This window comes from Mustelus asterias, chromosome 18 (genome assembly GCF_964213995.1).
Source record: "Mustelus asterias chromosome 18, sMusAst1.hap1.1, whole genome shotgun sequence".
NCBI lineage: Eukaryota > Metazoa > Chordata > Chondrichthyes > Carcharhiniformes > Triakidae > Mustelus > Mustelus asterias.
This window is the reverse complement of record NC_135818.1, coordinates 90,365,750-90,386,970: the sequence shown is the minus strand read 5'-3', so window position 1 is coordinate 90,386,970 and position 21,221 is coordinate 90,365,750. Positions and strand designations below refer to the sequence as shown.

The window sequence follows — 21,221 nt, the reverse complement described above, 5'->3', positions numbered from 1 at the left end:
TCAATCTCACCAACCAATCGCCTGCCTGCTTTTCTAACCAATGCCTCTGGATTTCAGCTCCCAGGTGTTGCTTTCTCGTGCTCCATCTCTTGGGTCATTCCTTGTTCTGTAAAAGACCAGAACAGCGTCTCTTCCCTCACCGAGCAAATTCACCCAGTTCATCAATCAGTCAATTCCCCAAGTTAAGTAATTACTCCACTGAGTTGGACTTTGTGCTGAGCAAAACCTCCAGTATATGTATCCGCTGCAATTTCAAAGGCCTGAGTCAATAAGAACATAAGAAATAGGAGCAGGAGAAGGCCATTTAGCCCCTCAAGCCTGCTCCGCCATTCAATAAGATCATGACTGATCTGATAGTGGGTTCAGTTCCACTTACCTGCACGCTCCCCATAACCCTTAATTCCCTTAATGGTTAAAAATCTATTTATCTGTGACTTAAACACATTTAACGAGGTAGCCTCTACTGCTTCATTGGGCAGAGAATTCCAAAGATTCACTACCCTCTGGGAGAAGAAGTTCTTCCTCAACTCTGTTCTAAATTGACTCCCCCGTATTTTGAGGCTATGCCCCCTAGTTCTTGTTTCCATTGTAAGTGGAAATAATCTTGCTGCTTCTACCGTGTCAGGCCCCTTCATTATCTTATATGTCTCTATAAGATCTCCCCTCAACCTTCTAAACTCCAATGAGTACAGGTCCAGTCTACTCAATCTCTCCTCATAAGCTAACCCCCTCATCTCCGGAATCAACCTGGTGAACCTTCTCTGTACCCCCTCCAAAACTAATATATCCTTTCTTAAATAAAGGGACCAAAATTGTACACAGTACTCTAGGTGCGGCCTCACCAGTAGCCTGTACAGTTGCAGCATGACCTCCCTGCTTTTATACTCCATCCCTCTCGCGATAAAGGCCAACATTCCATTTGCCTTCTTGATTACCTGCTGCACCTGCAAACTGAGTTTTTGTGATTCATGCACAAGGACCCCCAGGTCCCTCTGCACAGTAGCATGTTGTAATTTTTCACCGTTTAAATAATAGTCCATTTTACTATTATTCCTTCCAAAGTGGATAACCTCACACTTACCAACGTTATACTCCATCTGCCAGATCCTTGCCCACTCACTTAGCCTATCCAAATCTCTCTGCAGACTCTCTGTGTCCTCCACGCATCTTTGTGTCATCCGCAAACTTTGTTACCCTACACTCGGTCCCCTCCTCCAGATTGTCTATGTATATGGTAAATAGTTGAGGCCCCAGCACCGATCCCTGCGGCACGCCACTAGTCACTGATTGCCAACTGGAAAAGCACCCATTTATTCCGACTCTCTGCTTTCTGTTAGATAGCCAATCCTCAATCCACGCTAACACTTTACCCTCAACTCTGTGTACCTTTATCTTATGCAGCAACCTCTTGTGAGGCACCTTATCGAATGCCTTCTGGAAATCTAAATACACCACATCCACCGGTTCCCCTCTGTCAACCGCACTCGTTATATCCTCAAAAAATTCCAGTAAATTAGTCAAACATTACTTTCCCTTCATGAATCCATGCTGTGTCTGCTTGATTGAACCATTCTTTTCCAGGTGTCCTGCTATTTCTTCCTTAATGATAGATTCCAGCATTTTCCCAACTACGGACGTTAAGCTAACCGGCCTGTAGTTACCTGCCTTTTGTCTACTTCCTTTTTTAAACAGTGGCGTTACATTAGCTGTTTTCCAATCAGCTGGCACCTCCCCAGAGGTAGTCATGATGTGGAGATGCCGGCGTTGGACTGGGGTGAACACAGTGCGAGTTTTAACAATAACCTTTAACAACCTTTAACCTGGTGTTGTTAAAACTCTTACTGTGACCTACCAGTGAATTTTGATAAATTACTACTAATGCATTTGCTATTACTTCTGCCGTTTCTTTTAGTACCCTGGGATGCATTCCATCCGGACCAGGGGACTTGTCTACCTTTAGTCCCATTAGCCTACCCAGCACTACCTCTTTAGTAATAGTGATCGTTTTAAGGTCCTCACCCCCTACAGTCCCATGACTGTCAACTATTGGTATGCTATTTGTGTCCTCCACTGTGAAGACCGACACAAAAAACTTGTTTAAGGCCTCGGCCATTTCCTCGTTTCCTATTATTAAATCCCCCTTCTCATCTTCTAAGGGACCAACATTTACTTTAGCCACTCTTTTCCGTTTTATATATTTGTAAAAACTTTTACTATCAGTTTTTATATTTTGTGCTAGTTTACTTTCACGGCACGGTAGCACAGTGGTTAGCACTGCTGCTTCACAGCTCCAGGGACCTGGGTTCGATTCCCGGCTTGGGTCACTGTCTGTGTGGAGTTTGCACATTCTCCTCGTGTCTGCGTGGGTTTCCTCCAGGTGCTCCGGTTTCCTCCCACAGTCCAAAGATGTGCGGGTTAGGTTGATTGACTATGCTAAAAAAATTGCCCCTTAGTGTCTTGAGATGCGTAGGTTAGAGAGATTAGTGAGTAAATATGTAGGGATATGGGGATAGGGCCTGGGTGGGATTGTGGTCGGTGCAGACTCGATGGGCCGAATGGCCTCTTTCTGTACTGTAGGGTTTCTATGATTTCTATGATAATCTATCTTTCCTTTCTTTATTGTTTCTGAGTAGTTCTTTGTTGTTTTTTAAAAGTCTTCCCAATCTTCTAGTTCCCCACTAATTTTGGCCACTCTGTACGCATTGGTTTTGAATTTGATACTCTCCTTTATTTCCTTAGTCATCCATGGCTGGCTATCCCTTTTCTTACATTCCTTCTTTGTCACTGGAATATATTTTTGCTGAGTACTGAGAAAAATCTCCTTAAAAGGCTGTACTGGCTAGGGAACCAGTTCAACTAGCTAATTAATAGCTAACTGTGTAGCTGTCACTAGACAGCAGCTTGTTTACCACTGACTAAGACTGAAATAGAATCATAGAGTCAGAGAGGTTTACAGCATGGAAACAGGCCCTTCGGCCCAACTTGTCCATGCAGCCCTTTTATTTTTAAACCCCGAAACTAATCCCAATTGCCCGCATTTGGCCCATATCCCTCTATACCCATCGTACCCATGTAACTATCTAAATGCTTTTTAAAAGATAAAATTGTACCCACCTCTACTACTACCTCTGGCAGCTTGTTCCAGACACTCACCACCCTCTGTGAAAAAATTGCCCCTCTGGACACTTTTGTATCTCTCCCCTCTCACCTTAAACCTATGCCCTCTAGTTTTAGACTCCCCTATCTTTGGGAAAAAATATTGACTATCTACCTTGTCTATGGGTTTCCTCCGGGTGCTCCGGTTTCCTCCCACAGTCCAAAGATGTGCGGGTTAGGTTGATTGGCCAGGTTAAAAATTGCCCCTTAGAGTCCTGAGGTGTGTAGGTTAGAGGGATTAGTAGGTAAATATGTGGGGGTAGGGCCTGGGTGGGATTGTGGTCGGTGCAGACTCGATGGGCCGAATGGCCTCCTTCTGCACTGTAGGGTTTCTATGATTTCTATGATGCCCCTCATTATTTTATAGACCTCTATAAGGTCACCCCTCAGCCTCCTACGCTCCAGAGAAAAAAGTTCCAGTCCCTATTCAGCCTCTCCTTATAACTCAATCCATCAAGTCCCGGTAGCATCCTAGTAAATCTTTTCTGCACTCTTTCTAGTTTAATAATATCCTTTCTATAATAGGGTGACCAGAATTGCACACAGTATTCCAAGTGTGGTCTTACCAATGTCTTGTACAACTTCAACAAGACGTCCCAACTCCTGTATTCAATGTTCTGACCGATGAAACCAAGCATGCTGAATGCCTTCTTCACCACTCTGTCCACCTGTGACTCCACTTTCAAGGAGCTATGAACATGTACCCCTAGATCTCTTTGTTCTGTAACTCTCCCCAACGCCCTACCATTAACTGAGTAAGTCCTGCCCTGGTTCAATCTACCAAAATGCATTACCTCGCATTTGTCTAAATTAAACTCCATCAGCCATTCGTCAGCCCACTGGCCCAATTGATTAAGATCCCGCTGCAATTGGAAATAACCTTCCTCATTGTCCACCATGCCACCAATCTTGGTGTCATCTGCAAACTTACTAACCATGCCCCCTATATTCTCATCCAAATTACTAATATAAATGACAAATAACAGTGGTCCAGCACTGATCCCTGAGGCACACCGCTGGTCACAGGCCTCCAGTTTGAAAAACAACTCTCGACAACCACCCTCTGGCTTCTGTCAAGAAGCCAATTTTGTATCCATTTAGATACCTCACCCTGGATCCCGTGAGATTTAACTTTATGCAAGAACCTACCATGCGGTACCTTGCCAAAGGCCTTGCTAAAGTCCATGTAGACAACGTCAACTGCACTGCCCTCATTGACCTTCTTGGTTACCCCTTCAAAAAGCTCAATTAAATTTGTGAGACATGATTTTCCACTCACAAAACCATGCTGACTGTCCCCAATCAGTCCTTGCATCTCTAAATGCCTGTAGATCCTGTCTCTCAAAGTACCTTCCAACAATTTACCCACCACAGATGTGAGACTCACTGGCTTGTAGTTCCCAGCCTTTTCCCTGCAGCCCTTTTTAAACAAAGGCACAACATTTGCCACTCTCCAATCTTCAGGCACCTCACCCATGACTATCGATGATTCAAATATCTCGGCTAGGGGACCCGCAATTTCCTCCCTAACCTCCCACAACGTCCTGGGATATATCTCATCAGGTCCCGCAGATTTATCTACCTTGATGCGCTTTAAGACTTCCAGCACCTCCTTCTCTGTAATAGGTACACTCCTCAAGACATCAATATTTATTTCCCCAAGTTCCCTAACATCCATGCTTTTCTCAACAGTAAATACTGATGAGAAATATTCATTTAGGATCTCACCCATCTCTTGTGGATCCGCACATAGATTATCTTGTTGATACTTAAGAGGCCCTACTCTCTCCCTTGTTACTCTTTTGCCCTTTATGTATTTGTAGAAGCTCTTTGGATTCTCCTTTGCCTTATCTGCCAAAACAATTTCGTGTCACCTTTTTGCCCTCCTGATTTCTGTCTTAACTCTACTCCTACACCCCCTATACTCTTCAAAAGATTCACTTGATCCCAGCTGCCTATGTATGTCATGTGCCTCTTTCTTCTTCTTGACCAGGGCCTCAATATCCCGAGTCATCCAGGGTTCCCGACTTCTGCCAGCCAATCCCTTCACTCTCAGAGGAATGTGTTTACCCTGAACCCTGGTTAACACACTTTTGAAAGCATGCCACTTACCAGACGTCCCTTTTCCTTCCCACAGACTCCCTCAATTAACTTTAGAAAGTTCCTGCCTGATACCATCAAAATTGGCCTTGCCCCAATTTAGAATATTAACTTTGGGACAGACCTATCATTCTCCATAGTTATCTTAAAACTAATAGAATTATGGTCACTGGTCCCAAAGTGAGCCCTCACTACCACTTCTGTCACCTGCCCTTCCTTATTTCCCAAGAGGAGGTCAAGTTTTGCCCCCTCTCTCGTCGGGCCATCCACATACTGAATGAGAAATTCTTCCTGAATACACTCAACAAATTTCTCTCCATCCAACCCTCTAATACTATGGCTGTCCCAGTCAATGTTGGGAAAATTAAAATCTCCGACCATTACCACCCTATTTTTCTTGGAGCTATCTGTAATCTCCTCACATATTTGCTCCTCAATTTCCCGGCACGGTAGCACAGTGGTTAGCACTGCTGCTTCACAGCTCCAGGGTCCTGGGTTCGATTCCCGGCTCGGGTCACTGTCTGTGTGGAGTTTGCACGTTCTCCTTGTGTCTGCGTGGGTTTCCTCCGGGTGCTCCGGTTTCCTCCCACAGTCCAAAGATGTGCGGGTTAGGTTGATTGGCCAGGTTAAAAAAAAATTGCCCCTTAGAGTCCTGAGATGCGTAGGTTAGAGGGATTAGCGGGTAAATATGTAGGGGTAGGGCCTGGGTGGGATTGAGGTCGGTGCAGACTCGATGGGCTGAATGGCCTCCTTCTGCACTGTAGGGTTTCTATGATTTCTATGATGACTATTTGGGGGCCTACAGTACAACCCTATCAAAGTGATTTCCCCCTTCTTATTTCTCAGTTCTACCCATATAGACTCAGTGGCCGAACCCTCGGATCTATCCCCTCTCAGTATGGCCGTGATGCTTTCCCGAAGCAAATGTGCAATTCCCCCTCCTCTCTTACCTCCTGTTCTATCTTTCCTACAGCATCTGTACCCTGGAACATTGAGCTGCCAGTCCTGTCCCTCCCTTAGTCATGTTTCAGTAATTGTTATAATATCCCAGTCCCACATACCCATCCATGCCCTGAGTTCATCTGCCTTGCCCGTCAGGCCTCTTGTATTGAAATAAATGCAGTGTAATCTGGACTTCCCTTGCTCTCTGTCTTGCTTCTGTCTGATCTGTCTGGTACTAGGATTACTGACACTACCTCTACTCATTAATGTGCTCTCTTTAACTTCCGTGCTGTCCTCAAACTTCTCTTCTGTCTCCCTACTGCTTTGGATCCCACCCCCGTGCCAAACTAGTTTAAACCCTCCTGAGTGGCTCCAGCAAATCTCCCCGCCAGGATGTTAGTCCCCCTCCAGTTCAGGTGTAACCCGTCCCCCTTGAACAGGTCAGCCCTTCCCCACAAAAGACCTCAATGATCCAAAAATCTAAATCCCTGCCCCCTCAAGCCAGGCATTCATCTGCCTAATCCTCTTATTCCTACTCTCACTAGCACGTGGTACCGGTAGTCGTCCTGAAATTACTACCTTCGAGGTCCTGCACTTTAGCCTTCTGCCTAACTCTCTATATTCACATTTCAGGACCTCATCCCTTTTCCTACCTATGTCGTTGGTACCAATATGCACAACAACCTCTGGCTGCTCACCCTCCCCCTTAAGAATGTCTTGCAATCACTCAGAGACGTCCTTGACCCTGGCACCAGGGAGGCAACACACCATCCTGGAGTCTCGATTGCGGCCACAGAAACGCCTGTCTGTGCCTCTAACTAGCGAGTCCCCTATTACTACTGCTCGCTTGCTCTTTGCCCGACCCTGTCCCACAGCAGAACCAGCTGTGGTGTCACAGGGCCTGGCTACTGCTGGTATCTCCCCCTGACAGGCTATCCCCCTCAACAGCATCCAAAATGGTATACCTGTTTGAAAGGGGAATAGACACAGGAGACTCCTGCACCACCTGCCTGCCCCTCCTGGCAGTCACCCATCTACCTGTCTGAACCTGTGGTGTGACAGCCTCCCTGTAACTAGTGTCTATCACACACTCTGCCTCCTGTATGCTCCGCAATGCATCCACCTGCCGCTCCAACCGAACAATGCGGTCTGTGAGGAGCTGCAACTGGACACACTTCCTGCAGACAAAGTTGTCAGGGAGACTAGATTGCTCCCTAATTGCCCACATCTGGCAGGAGGAGCACAAGTTAATGGTAAAGTTAAGTTCAATGTCAAAATGTAAATCTTGACTAGATTTTAGAAAGACACAACTCTTCAAACTCCATCACTCAATTTCCTGAGTTAAGTGAGTACTTTGTCGAAGTTGTACTCGGTTGAGCTGGACTCATATTACCTATCTCATTCAAAGCTTTACGTTCTTAGATGTGTGGCTTAACTGAACTAGTGCATGTTATTCTCCAACCAATCACTGAGTAAAGTGTCTTGCCCTGTGTAAGGAAGGATCTGGTGTGATGTGAATCACCCAATCGTAATTCATACTCACCATTTTCTACCTGGTGATTACCATGATGACTGATAATACTTGATGATTGGTTTGCAAAGCCACAACTGAAGGACAAGTAGTAAAGGATGAGAGCAGCACTCTCATACTCGAAGCTTTGAGAAAGCATACGCGCCTGTAATCATTGAGAATGAGGTGTGACATAGGAACAGGATGAGGCCATTCACCCGTCAAGCCTGTTTTATTTTTGCCCCCAGCCCCATATTCCTTAATACCCATGTTCCTTAATGCCAAAGGCAAATCTTTGATTTCAGAAATAAGAATATTAATTGAGCTTTTTGCAGAGACACTTCCACTCTTCTGGCAACCTTTGTGTGAAGAAGAACTCGCTTGAACAGCCTGACATTGCTTCTTTGTCCTTGGCGTGCCCACTAGCAAAAACAATTTCTTTGTATTTATCCTATCAATTTCTCTAAAAATCTTAAAAAGCTCAATGATTAATCTCTTACATTTCACAAGATTATTTTACATAATCTCACTGCATCATCCAATGCTTGGAGATCTGCTAAATCTGGACTGCACCTTCTCCCAAGGACAATATTTCTACATACCTACAAACATACAAATTACGAGCAAGGGTACACCACTCTGCCCTTTGAGCCTGCTCTGCCATTCAATAAGATCATGGCTGATCTGATCTGTAAGGTGCAACGCCCAGATGTGCCCCAACCTTGTTAAAAAGGCCAACATTCCGTCAGCCATTAAGATTCTTTTTTGTACTTGGCTATTACATTTAGTGACTTTTTGACTGAATCTATAAATATCTTTAGACCACCCTGTTCCTACATTTCTGTTATTAAAATAGTCTGATCTATTTTTTTTTGGTCAGAAATGGATAACCTCACTTACCTGTATTAAAATCCACCTGCCGCAATTTAGTCTACTCACCTAATCGATCAATGTCTAATGTTCTCCAGTGCATGTGGCAACTCTGGCCTCCTAATCAGCATGAAGAAACCTGAAGTAATGCACCATCCGGCTCACCCAAGGGCTGGATTTTACAGACCAGACTGCTTACCTCTGGAAGGAAAGTCAGTTCCAAACTGTCTGGCTTTAAAAAAGACTGTCCCACATTGATAATACACTTGCAGACAGCCTGAACAAGCTGAGCATCAAACTTTTGCTCTTCAATGGGAGGAAGTCCCACTCTCAAGAGCTCCTGGCCAATCTGATTGGCTGACAACCCTAGCATCCCAGCAGCTCCTGAACCATAGAACCATAGAATCCCTACAGTGCAAAAAGAGGCCATTCGGCCCTTCAAGCCTGCACAGTAGTGGGCGCCGCTGGGACTGCAAATGTGTCCCAGGACGAAGAGGACCTGGCCACTGGAGGGCTTTGAATGGTGAAAGATTGAGGATCTTCGGGAAGGGGATGAGGTGAATGGGGCAGGGATGCAGGATCAAAGTAGGGAGAGGGATTCATATCTTGGGGGGTGGTGCACCCTGATGTGCACAGGGCACTCCTTCAATTGAAGTGACCCCTCCCCTTCCTTCCTGACATTTCAACAAAGTTGTTCAATAAAAGACATTGCCACGCTCACACACCTGCCTCTGCCCAGTGTTTTGAGGCAGTGAAGGCAGTTTGAGGACAATAATTGGCCATTTAAAGGCTTTTAAAATTATTTATTTGTAGGGACATGGGTGTCACTGGCTGGACAGCATTTATTGCCTATCCCTAGTTGCTCTTGGCTAGGACACTTCAGAGGGTAGTTGAGAATCAACCACACTGCTGTGGCTCTGGAGTCACATGTAGGCCATACCAGGTAAGCACAGCAGATTTCCTTTCCTAAAGGACATTAGTGAACAAGATGGGTTTTTCCGACAATTGACAATGGTTTCATGGTCATCAGTAGGTTCTTAATTCCAGAATCATTTTATTGAATTCAGATTCCACCACCTGCCATGCTGGGATTCAAACCTGGGTCCCCAGAACATTAGTTGAGTTTCTGGAATAATAGTCTAGCGATAATACCACTCGGCCATCGCCTCCCCCTCAGTTGGCCTAAGATCGGCCAGGCTAGTGGTCACATTTCCCATCCCCCATATAATGGGGATCAGCTTAGGGATGGATACAGAGGCAGTGGATTAGGTATCCAACATATTTTACATGCCCCATGCCCCCCTGCCCACCCCCAGCGGGGAGGTGGGATGGTGCCACAAAATCTAGCCAGAGGTTTCAGTCCATGACCAGACCTATCACTTATCACAGCTGCACATTTTATTGACAATGAGACACACGCACAACTTGCCAAGGCAAGTGTAACCTTTGGCAGACTTTTGGGCGCCAAACACATCAGTACAAAAGATAAGGCTGAAGCATTTGCAACAATCTTCAGTCAGAAATGCTGAGTGGATGATCCATCTGGGCCTCCTCTGGAGGTCCCCAGCATCACAGATGTCAATCTTCAGCCGATTCGATTCACTCCACATGATATCAAGAAACAGCTGAAGGCACTGGTTAATGCAAAGGCAATGGGCCCTGATAACATTCTGACAATAGTACTGAAGACTTGTGTTCCAGAACTTGTCACACCCCTAGCCAATTTCTTCCACTACGGCTACAACACTGGCATCCTCCCAGCAATGTGAAAAATTGCCCAGGTATGTCCTGTACACAAGAAACAGGATAAATCCAACCCGGCCAATTACTGCCCCATCAGTCTACTCTCGATCATCAGTAAAGTGATGGGAGGTGTCATCAACAGTGCTATCAAGCAGCATTTACTGAGCAATAACCTACTCAGTGACGCCCAGTTTGGGTTCTGCCAGGGTCACTCAGCTCCTGACCTCATTACAGCCTTGGTTCAAACATGGACAAAAAGCTGAATTCCAGAGGCGAGGTGAGAGTGACAGCTCTTGACATCAAGGCAGCATTTGACCGAGTGTGGCATCAAGAAGCCCTAGCAAAACTGGAGTCAGTGGGAATCGGGGAAAACCCTCTGCTGATTGGAGTCATACCTGGCACAAAGGAAGGTGATTGTGGTGGCTGAAGGTCAGAATGTTAGGATAAGAGAGACAGTTTCAGGATGACAACCTGTAACTAGTGGAATGCCACAGGGAACAGTGCTGGGGCCACAACCATTTACAATATATATCAATGACTTGGATGAGGGAAGTGAATGTACTATTGCCAAGTTTGCGTATGAGGTGGGAAGTTAAGTGGTGAGGATAACACGAAGCGTCTGCAGAAGGATATGGACAGATTAGGTGACTGGGCAAAAATTTGGCAGATGAAATATAATGTAGGAAAATGTGAAGTTATGCACTTTGGTAGGAAAAATAAAGGAGCTGAATATTATTTAAATGGAGAAAGTCTGCAGAAAGCTGCTGCACAGAGGGATTTGGGGGTCCTCGTGCATAAGAAGCTAGCATGAAAATTCAGCAGGTAATTATTATCCATTCATGGGACATGGGTGTCACTGGCTGGACCCAGCATTTATTGCCCATCCCTAGTTGCCCTTGTTCAGAGGGCAATTGAGAGTCAACCACATTGCTGTTGCTCTGGAGTCACATGTAGTCCAGACCAGGTAAGGATGACAGATTGCCTTCCCTAAAGGACATTAGTGAACAAGATGGATTTTTCCGACAATCGACAATTGGGAAGGCAAATGAAATGTTGGCATTTATTTCAAAGGGAATGGAGTATAGAGTCATAGAGTTATACAGCACAGAAAAAGGCCCTTTGGCACATCACATCTGTGCTGGTCAAACTATTCTAACTATTCTAATCCCATTTTCTAGCACTTGGCCCATAGCCTTGTATGCCTTGATATCGCAATAAATCAATAAAAATAGGAAAGTCTTGCTAAAACTACACAAGGCACTAGTTAGACCACACCTGGAATATTGTGAACAGTTTTGGTCCCCTTATCTAAGGAAAGATATATTGGCATTGGAGACAGTCCAGTGAAGGTTCACCAGGTTGATCCCGGGCATGGACGAATTTTCTTATGAGGAGAGGTTGAGTAGATTGGGCCTGCACTCATTGGAGTTTAGAAGAGTGAGAGGTGACCTTAGTGAGACATATCAGATTCTCAGGGAGCTTGAAAAGATAGATGCTGAGAGGTTGTTTCCCCTTGTGGATGGGTCTAGGACCAGAGGACATAATCTCAGAGTAAGGATTTGCCCATTCAAGACAGATGAGGAGGAATTTCTTCTCTCAGAGGGGAGTGAATCTGTGGAATTCTTTACTACAGAAGGCTGTAGAGGCTGCATGGTTAAGTATGTTCAAGGCTGAGATAGACAGATTTTTATCAGTAAGGGAATCAAGGGTTATGGGGATAAGGCGGGAAAGTGCATTGAGGATTACCACATCAGATCAGTCATGATCTCACTGAATGGCAGAGCAGACTCGATGGGCCAAATGACCTGCTCTGCTCCTATGTCTCATGGTCTGGGTGCCCTTTCAGCTGAAGATTGCCAGAGCTATTTCAAAAAATAGTAGTGGAATTTCTCAGGTCTCCTGGCCAACATTTCTCCCTCAATTGACATCACAAAAACCATAGAACATAGAACATTACAGCGCAGTACAGGCCCTTTGGCCCTCGATGTTGCGCCGACCAGTGAAACCAATCTAAAGCCCATCTAACCTACACTATTCCAATATCATCCATATGTTTATCCAATGAACATTTGAATGCCCTTAATGTTGGCGAATTCACTACTGTTGCAGGCAGGGCATTCCACGTCCTTACTACTTTGAGTAAAGAACCTAGGTCTGAAATCTGATATCTATCACCCCTCAATTTAAAGCTATGTCCCCTTGTGCTAGCCATCACCATCCGAGGAAAAAGGCTCTCACTGTCCACTGTCCAGGGGGTAGGTACAGGGGAAATGTTAGGGGGAAGTTTTTCACAGAGGGTGGTGGGCGAGTGGAATCGGCTGCCGTCGGTGGTGGTGGAGAGACTCCTGGATGAGTACATGGGACTTAATAGGATGGAGGGTTATAGGTAGGCCTAAAAGGTTGGGATATGTTCGGCACAACTTGTGGGGCCGAAGGGCCTGTTTTGTGCTGTAGTTTTTCTATGTTCTAATCCTCTGATCATCTTATATGCCTCTATTAGGGTCACCTCTTAACCTTCTTCTCTAACGAAAACAGCCTCAAGTCCCTCAGCCTTTCCTCATAAGACCTTCCCACCATACCAGGCAACATCCTGGTAAATCTCCTCTGCACCCTTTCCAATGCTTCCACATCCTTCCTATAATGCGGCGACCAGAATGGTACGCAATACTCCAAATGCAGCTGCACCAGAGTTTTGTGCAGCTGCAACATGACCTCATGGCTCCGAAACTCAATCCCTCTACCAGTAAAAGCTAACACACCGTACGCCTTCTTAACCTGCAAAAGATGCATCCAGCTGCAGCTGCTAGCAAAGCGTGTTAGGGAACTGGAGAGGGAGCTTGATGACCTCCATCTAATTTGGGAGAATGAGAAGTATATAGACAGTAGCTTTAGGGAGGTAATTACACCGAAGCAGCAGAGCACAGGAAATTGGGTTACTGTAAGGAGAGGAAATGGAAATGTGAAAGGACAGGCAGAGCAGGGTTCCCCTGTGGCCATACCCCTCCACAACAGGTATACTGAATTGGATACTGTTGTGGGAGATGCTTTACCTGGGACAAGCTGCGACAGCCAGAACTCTGATACTGAGTCTGGTTCTACAGCACAAAAGGGTGGGAGGAAGAAGAGGAGAGCAGTAGTGATAGGGAACTCAATGGTCAGAGGTACGGACAGGAGGTTCTGTGGTCGGGACAGAGACTCCCGCATGGTTTGTTGCCTCCCGGGTGCCAAGGTCAGGGATGTCTCTGATCGCGTGCACAGCGTTCTAAAGTGGGAAGGTGATCAGCCAGATGTCGTGGTACACATCGGTACAAATGATGTAGGTAGGAAGAGTGAGGAGGTCCTAAAGAGTGAGTACAAAGAGCTTGGAAGGAAGTTAAAAAGCAGGATCCCAAGGGTGTAATCTCAGGATTGCTACCTGTACCACGTGCCAGTGAGGGTAGGAGTAGGATGCTTGGGTGGATGAACACGTGGCTGAGGAACTGGTGCAGGGGGCAGGGTTTCCAATTCTTGTATCATTGGGACCTCTTCTGGGGCAGGTGGGACCTGTACAAGAGAGACGGGTTACACCTAAACTACAAGGGGACAAATATACTTGCAGGGAGGTTTGCTAGTATTATTGGGGAGCGTTTAAACTAGATTTGCAGGGGGATGGGAACCAGAGTGCCACAGCAGATAGTGGAGCAGGGGTAAAAAGATAGGTTAGCTCAAGCAAAATCACAAATGGAAGGGTTGAGTGTGGTGGAAATAACCTTTTGAGGTGTGTCTATTTCAATGCCAGGAGTATAGTGGGGAAGGCAGATGAGCTGAAGGCGTGGATAGACACATGGAAATATGACATTATAGCCATTAGTGAAACTTGGCTACAGGAGGGGCAGGACTGGCAGCTCAATGTTCCAGGGTTCCAATGTTTCAGGCCGGATAGAGGCAGAGGGATAAAAGGTGGGGGGGTGGCATTGTTGGTCAGGGAAAATGTTACAGCAGTACTCAGGCAGGATAGATTAGGGAGCTTGTCTACAGAGGCCCTATGGGTGTAGCTGAGAAACAGGAAAGGTATGACCACATTAATGGGGTTGTATTATAGACCACCCAATAGTCAGCGAGAACTGGAGGAGCAAATCAGCAGAGAGATAGCTGACAACTGCAAGAAACACAAAGTCGTGATAGTAGGGGATTTTAATTTTCCACATATAGATTGGGACTCGCATACTGTTAAAGGTTTAGACGGGGTAGAGTTTGTAAAATGTGTTCAGGAAAATTTGCTACATCAGTATATAGAGGTGCCAACTAGAGAGGATGTGATATTGGATCTCCTATTGGGGAATGAGTTAGGGCAGGTGATGGATGTGAGTGTGAGGGAACACTTTGGTACATTGGCCTTTATAAATCGGAGTATCGAGTATAAAAGTTGGAGTGTTATGGTAAGGTTATATAAGGCATTGGTGAGGCCGAATTTAGAGTACTGTGTACAGTTTTGGTCACCTAGTTACAGGAAGGATGTAAATAAGGTTGAAAGAGTGCAGAGAAGGTTCACAAGGATGTTGCCGGGACTTGAGAAGCTGAGTTACAGAGAGAGATTGAATAGGTTGGGACTTTATTCCTTGGAGCGTAGAAGAATGAGGGGAGATTTGTTAGAGGTGTATAAGATTTTGATGGGTATAGATAGAGTGAATGCAAGCAGGCTTTTTCCACTGAGGCTAGGGGAGAGAAAAACCAGAGGGCATGGGTTAAGGGTGAAAGGAGAAAAGTTTAAAGGGAATATTAGGGGAGGCTTCTTCACGCAGAGAGTGGTGGGAGTGTGGAATGGGCTGCCGGATAAAGTGGTAAATGCGGGGTCACTTTTAACATTTAAGAAAAACTTGGACGGGTTCATGGATGAGAGGGGTGTGGAGGGATATGGTCCAAGTGCAGGTCAGTGGGACTCGGCAAAAAATGGTTCGGCACAGACAAGAAGGGCCAAAAGGCCTGTTTCTGAGCTGTAATTTTCTATGGTTCTATGGTTCTATGGTTAACAACCCTATCAACCTGGGTGCCAACTTTCAGGGATCTATGCACATGGACACCGAGATCTCTCTGCTCATGCACACTACCAAGTATCTTACCATTAGCCCAGTACTCTGTATTCCTGTTACTCCTTCCAAAGTGAATCAACTCACACTTTTCCGCATTAAACTCCATTTGCCACCTCTCAGCCCAGCTCTGCAGCTTATCTATGTAAATAATCTGAACAGTATCACTTTGTTGTTTGGGGGGAGCTTGCAACCTTTACCACATTTCAAAAATACTTCATTGGCTGTAAAGAGCTTTGGGACATCCTGGGGTGCTGAAAGATGCTAAAAAATGCTGGAAGGTGATGATAATACAAACTGCCAAAAGGCAAGAATATGGAGGATCGTCTGCTCATCTCCAGTGGGAAGCTGAAGTGGTGAAGCACAGTGATGATTTTTGAGGTGAGGATTGCCTATGAGAGTATGGATGCAGCTTGCAGGCATCAAAGTCTCAGTAAACTGGGCTTCCAAATTTACAAACATTTTCATAGTTTCCTTTCCCAAAACAAACCAAAAGAAATGGATTCCGATGTTATGGGACTTTAACTCCAAACTTGAGAACTATTTGAGATACTTACATGTTATTTGCAGTTAAAGTTGTAAGGTTGTTTGGAATACTTTCCTTCCCAAGGGCAGCAAAGAGACAAAACAGTGTTGGGAACAAAATGCACAGAATAGAGATCAGCAGTGTAAACCTCATTGCAAATCACTTTGTCCGAAAATTCTAGATTTTACAATATCTGTACAAGCTGTAAGAAGCAGTCTACATAAACTCTTTGTGCACCAAAGCAGTTTTGACACAAAGATTACAGGGTACATTGATTTGCTATTATTCTATTATGTTCTCAATAACAACATCTTTTATTCGTTACTGTGACTACATTCAGCCACTTGACACTGAAACAAGTGAAGCCAGTAGCTTAACCTCAACACTTCTCACATGTCCAGGATATAAGCTTGGCTAAACAACTCCCAACAACTGGCATTTGCACTGCAATGTACAACTGGCTCTCTCACCTGATCAAACTTCATGCTGCATGCCAATTTAAATGATAGTAACATGATAACAGCATGATAGTAACATGATAGCAGCATGATAGTAATGTGATAGTGGCATGATGATAACATGACAGCAGCAGGATAGTAACATGATAGTGACATGATAGCAGCATGATAGTGGCAAGCAGCGCAGCATTGAATTGGTGAAAGAAGAGTTAATGAGCAGGACAAAGTTTGAAAAAAAGACACAACAAGCCAGAGAGCATGCCCCAAGATTCTCTGATGCACCACTGGATACCAAAGAGATTCACATGAAGAGAGAGGTCCTATTTATCTGGGAGTGAGAAGGCTTACCAGCAGACACTAAGAAAGCAGTGGGAGCAGGAAGAGCTCATGAGTCGTGTGAACGCCATTTGGTAATAAAACAGGAGCTGTCGTGTTACGGAGCCAAAGTTTGTGGCACAGGTTAGGATTAATACCTGGCTGGTTTGAACATTAGTTCAGCCAGGTTTTCAAATCTCAACTGGTTGCCAATTTTAAACAGCAAAGACAGTAGTTTCACATTTACAAGCACACAAAAGTTATAAAGTTGTAATAATGCTAGTTATAGTGACCAACTGCAAAATCCCAGCCAGGCAGATAAAAGAATTGGTTGGCAACTCTAACATTTGCTCAAAATTCAGCAAGAAATGCCAGAGACAGGTAATACCATCTCATACTGGGATTGCAAAACACGCAGACAACATCAATTCAGATAGCTTATCGTGCTGTACTCAGAGAGCAGACATCTAAGAGTATTGAGAAAAGATTTGTTACAAACTAAAGCCTCATTGCTCATGTATTTTCTCCTACATATTGAGTTCTTTGTACCAAACTGAACAAGAGATAGGTAAGTGAGGTACAAAGAATTCTTCCCCCAGGGGAGTACTTTGCCATCATTGAACAAATAACTCTGGGTGTAAGTATTCATCATACAAGGAATCTTGACACAAACTGGGTTCCTTTGTTAACAATATAGTGATACCCAAGCCCACAATAAAACACCAGCAGCAGCCATTCTTTCGTCATATCACAGCCTCAGTCCATTGTTCTTATACTCTCCAGTCAGAATATTCTAACTGATTTAGGACATTTGGTTTTGCCAGAAGTTTTCCTTTCCCAGCTAACATTTAAATGTAAATGAATCATTATAGGTTAATTGTCACACCACATAACCAGTTGGGGTTGATCACATACACTTTCATTCCCCCTCTCCAGAGCTGTGCTAATCAGAGCATTGAGAAATATTTTGAGAAAGGGAAGCCAGTGCCCAATTCTGGGTGCAGATTGGAGTTAACTCTTACTTGTATGTTTGGGTTTTGTCCAACCAGATTCCACAGATAATGGAACCAACCATTCCAGATACCACAATAGTGAGTCCAATTCTCCCAGCATTCAATTCTTCACCCTGAGAGAAAGCAGAATATAATCAGCAGGTTTCTCAGGTTAATGATATTGATGCCATTTCAGCTGGTAGCTCAAGTTCACATTTATACATCACACCTTGTCATTTTTCACACATTCACACGTATCTGGTCTGTACTCATACTCACACTGTCGGCCACCGAATCAAAAAACAGCTTTCTACAAACAGGGTTCATTTCAAAAATAAAACCATTGGATTCCTGGATTATTTCTGTCTTCAGTTATTCTTGTTGCTGAAAGCTGATTTCTTCAGATTTCAATCCACTAGGTTAGGTCTCTTCAAGGTAAAATTGGATTAGTGTAGGACAAGTACCTTGAAGAGAGATGCATAATCAGATGTGACTGCCAGGACAGTGGCCATGAGGTTTTCTTTGGGCAGGATTTTTCAGATGTGGGGTTCCTAGTCCAGCCACCAAAGATTCAGGGAGGAACACATCCCCACTAATACCAGTGGCCCTGCAGCCATTCAATGCTCAGCGTTAGTTACTAAGGGTGAGACTTTCGCCCCAAATGGCAAGGTAACCCCAGCCTAGAGAGGTGCTGGCCAATCGGATGGCCAGTACTTTGTGATTCCAGCAGCACCTGGTTTGAGTAGTAGCCATTGCTGGGACAACAACCAATCCCCAGAGAAGAGGAGTTAATGGAGGCTTAACTAAAGGTTAGTCCAGGGTATCTGCAGAGCCTGGTAGACAGGCCCCAGCGAGAAGGGAAAGGGGGCTGGGGCAGGGTTTCAGAGGTTGGCAGGAGGAGGAGGTTTAAAGGAGGTATGACCTTGAGGGAGGGGGGGGGTAAGGGGATTTATCTCTGATGGTCACAACCCCCTTACTCAATACCAGTCCATGCAGCTAAAGCTGTTGGGCTACCTGCTTAGCATAGGCCTCTGCCTACTGCAGATAGAAGAGCAGTGGGGCCAGGATGAGGCACTTAGGTGACCTTTAGTTGGCCACTTAAGAGCCTCAATAGGCCAAGGGTGGCCAGGCTACTCAACACTTCCACTTCCCCTGAAAAATAGGAGGCAGGTCAAGGACAGGTGGGTGAGCAGTGGGCAGGACATGTGCTTCATTCTTTGAGCCCCAACTTTCAAACCTGTTGGTGAGGGACTGTAAAATTCCAGCTTATGTTTTAATATCAGACTATTAACATTCAAACAGGTATGTTAGGGAGGAAACCGTCTGCCTCATGTTTCATAGTTCCATTCTTGTGGCTTGGTAACTTAGCAGATTCAAAGTTCTTCCAAAACACAAGCAACATCATGAAGCTCATAACCAGTCATAAATACCTCAAGCACAAACTACACATGGAACAATCCTATCCAGTCAAGTAGATGGAGGAAGCACAGAACAGGCCAGCAAGACACTTACTACCTTTTCTGATGCATTACAAGCCCTTATTTCAAAAGTAGATCATCACTCCCTAATAACCAATGAGATTTTTCCATTTCCTTGCCTAGAAACTGGACAAATGATTGGACAGGTTTACATTGTTCATTGGCATCGACAAGAATGAGGTCGGCCAAACCAGATGAGTTAAATCCAATGTGGCAGTGTCGTGGTAAAATAGAACGTAGTCCCAATGTGCAAGCTATCAATCTCAATCACACTGTCAAAAGGCAATGGCAGAATCAAATACCTGCCCAAAAACAGGAAGAAAACTTTGTAAAGGAAGAGTCGTCACAAATTCCAGTCATTAACATCCCAACAACCAATTGCAAGGCTGAGGACGAGGAGCAGTTGACCATTGTACCTGTCAAACAGGGTGGTATGCGTGGAGACCCCAGTACAAATAGGAAGTGCACTGAAAAGAACCTTACCCTTCAAATAAGAAAATGCAGAGGTATAGACCTGGCTTCGCTGTGGGTAAGGCAGATAGCATTGTAAGGCTTTCTGTTCATTGAATCTTACTGCCCAGAGGACAGCCATTCGGCCCAGGATTCCTGTTGTGCCCTGTTGCAATGCACTATGCTAGAAACTGGATCATTGTGCAGAGGCACTAGCTGTTCAGTTTCAGATCCCTTAGTTTGATCAAATTGAACACTTTGCTTTTCTCCCATCAATAGCTACAGATCCCTCTTCGTCACCTGGTAGATTACACTGATTCTTTACCCTCTTTCCCTTTGAAACATCTACATTAATCTCAATGCAATTGCTTTCTGCTGAATTAAGATGCCGAGGTTTATAATAAAAACAATCCACAGACATGAATCTTCTTCATTCTTTAGATGAAAACAATTGGGATACAGCACAGAAATAAGCCTGTGTTACTCGGGAGAAGCACTGAAGACAAAGTTTTAAAATGAGCAACATTACTAGTTGGTTCCTCCTGTGTCACAGTAGGTAACATTGCAAACAAATATGCCACAGACTGAATTGTTTTTGGAAAGCAGAAGGGGATAAGTGATATTAGTGAATTGTGGATACTTTGCAGAAGGGGATTGTGGATACTTAGCAGAAGGGAATTGTGGATACTTAGCTTGTGGATACTTGGGAATTGTGGATACTTAGCAGAAGGGAATTGTGGATACTTAGCAGAAGGGGATAAGTGATATTAGTGAATTGTGGATACTTTGGAGAAGCCTGGTGTACTGGGATCATGTTCACTGGCTGTTCGTTTTAAATGAATTTGGCTAATCGCTAACCTCATCCATTACATACAGATGCTTTGACTTTGTAAATACAATCAACTGTGGCCCTTCTTGACAACTTTCACCCTAATCTTTCTACTGTTGGGCAATTACTCAAATGAACAACAGTTGTTCAACGCGCTCACCAGAAGTGTGGAGCATAAACATGGAGAGGAATTAGCACTGATGTTGCCCAGTGTACAGCACCAAGTCTGCTCTTGTTGCATTGTGCCTAGGGATGTTGGCATAGAGCGAGCATCTCAGTATTCCCATTTCAATGATCTCTGCTTCTTTCTGTCTTCTCTATTCTGTTTATAAATTTTCTATTGTAACAAATGAAGATTGATGTAGGTTGCAAAATCAAAGCAAATCTGACTGAGTGCAGGGATGTGTTTTGGTATAGGGAGAGAAAGCATTGACTTTTCTGTACTCATTCCTCATACCATTGCCTCCCTTTGCCCGAGATCTGATGCATATATTCAGAGAGGATTGGTGATATTCCACATTTTGTAGATGAGGATGTATTGAATAATGTTTGGCAATGGTGGCATTCCTACAGATCCAAACCAGATTTTCGAGTTTTAGACATTGACATTGACTTTAAATAATTATTGTTTTGAAATAAAAACCAATAAAGAGGAAGTAATCGTCCTACTGATATTGAGAAGAAAAGCCGTGTCAACCGAGATAAAATGCTGATTTTTGGAAAGGGAAGGTTGTGAGGATGGCTGACATTACACAAGCACAAATATGTCCCTCGTGTGACATGGAC

At 44.6% G+C, this 21,221-nt stretch overlaps 1 protein-coding gene across 1 annotated transcript in view; it reads right to left on the bottom strand.

Moving 5' to 3' along the window:
* Positions 1 to 21,221, bottom strand: part of flvcr2a (FLVCR choline and putative heme transporter 2a) — a 159,542-nt gene that overhangs the window by 68,412 nt on the left and 69,909 nt on the right. Inside the window, exon 5 of the mRNA XM_078234570.1 lies at positions 17,709 to 17,812. Within this exon, the coding sequence (XP_078090696.1) occupies positions 17,709 to 17,812 (104 nt within the window). The remainder of the gene's footprint in view (positions 1 to 17,708; positions 17,813 to 21,221) is intronic.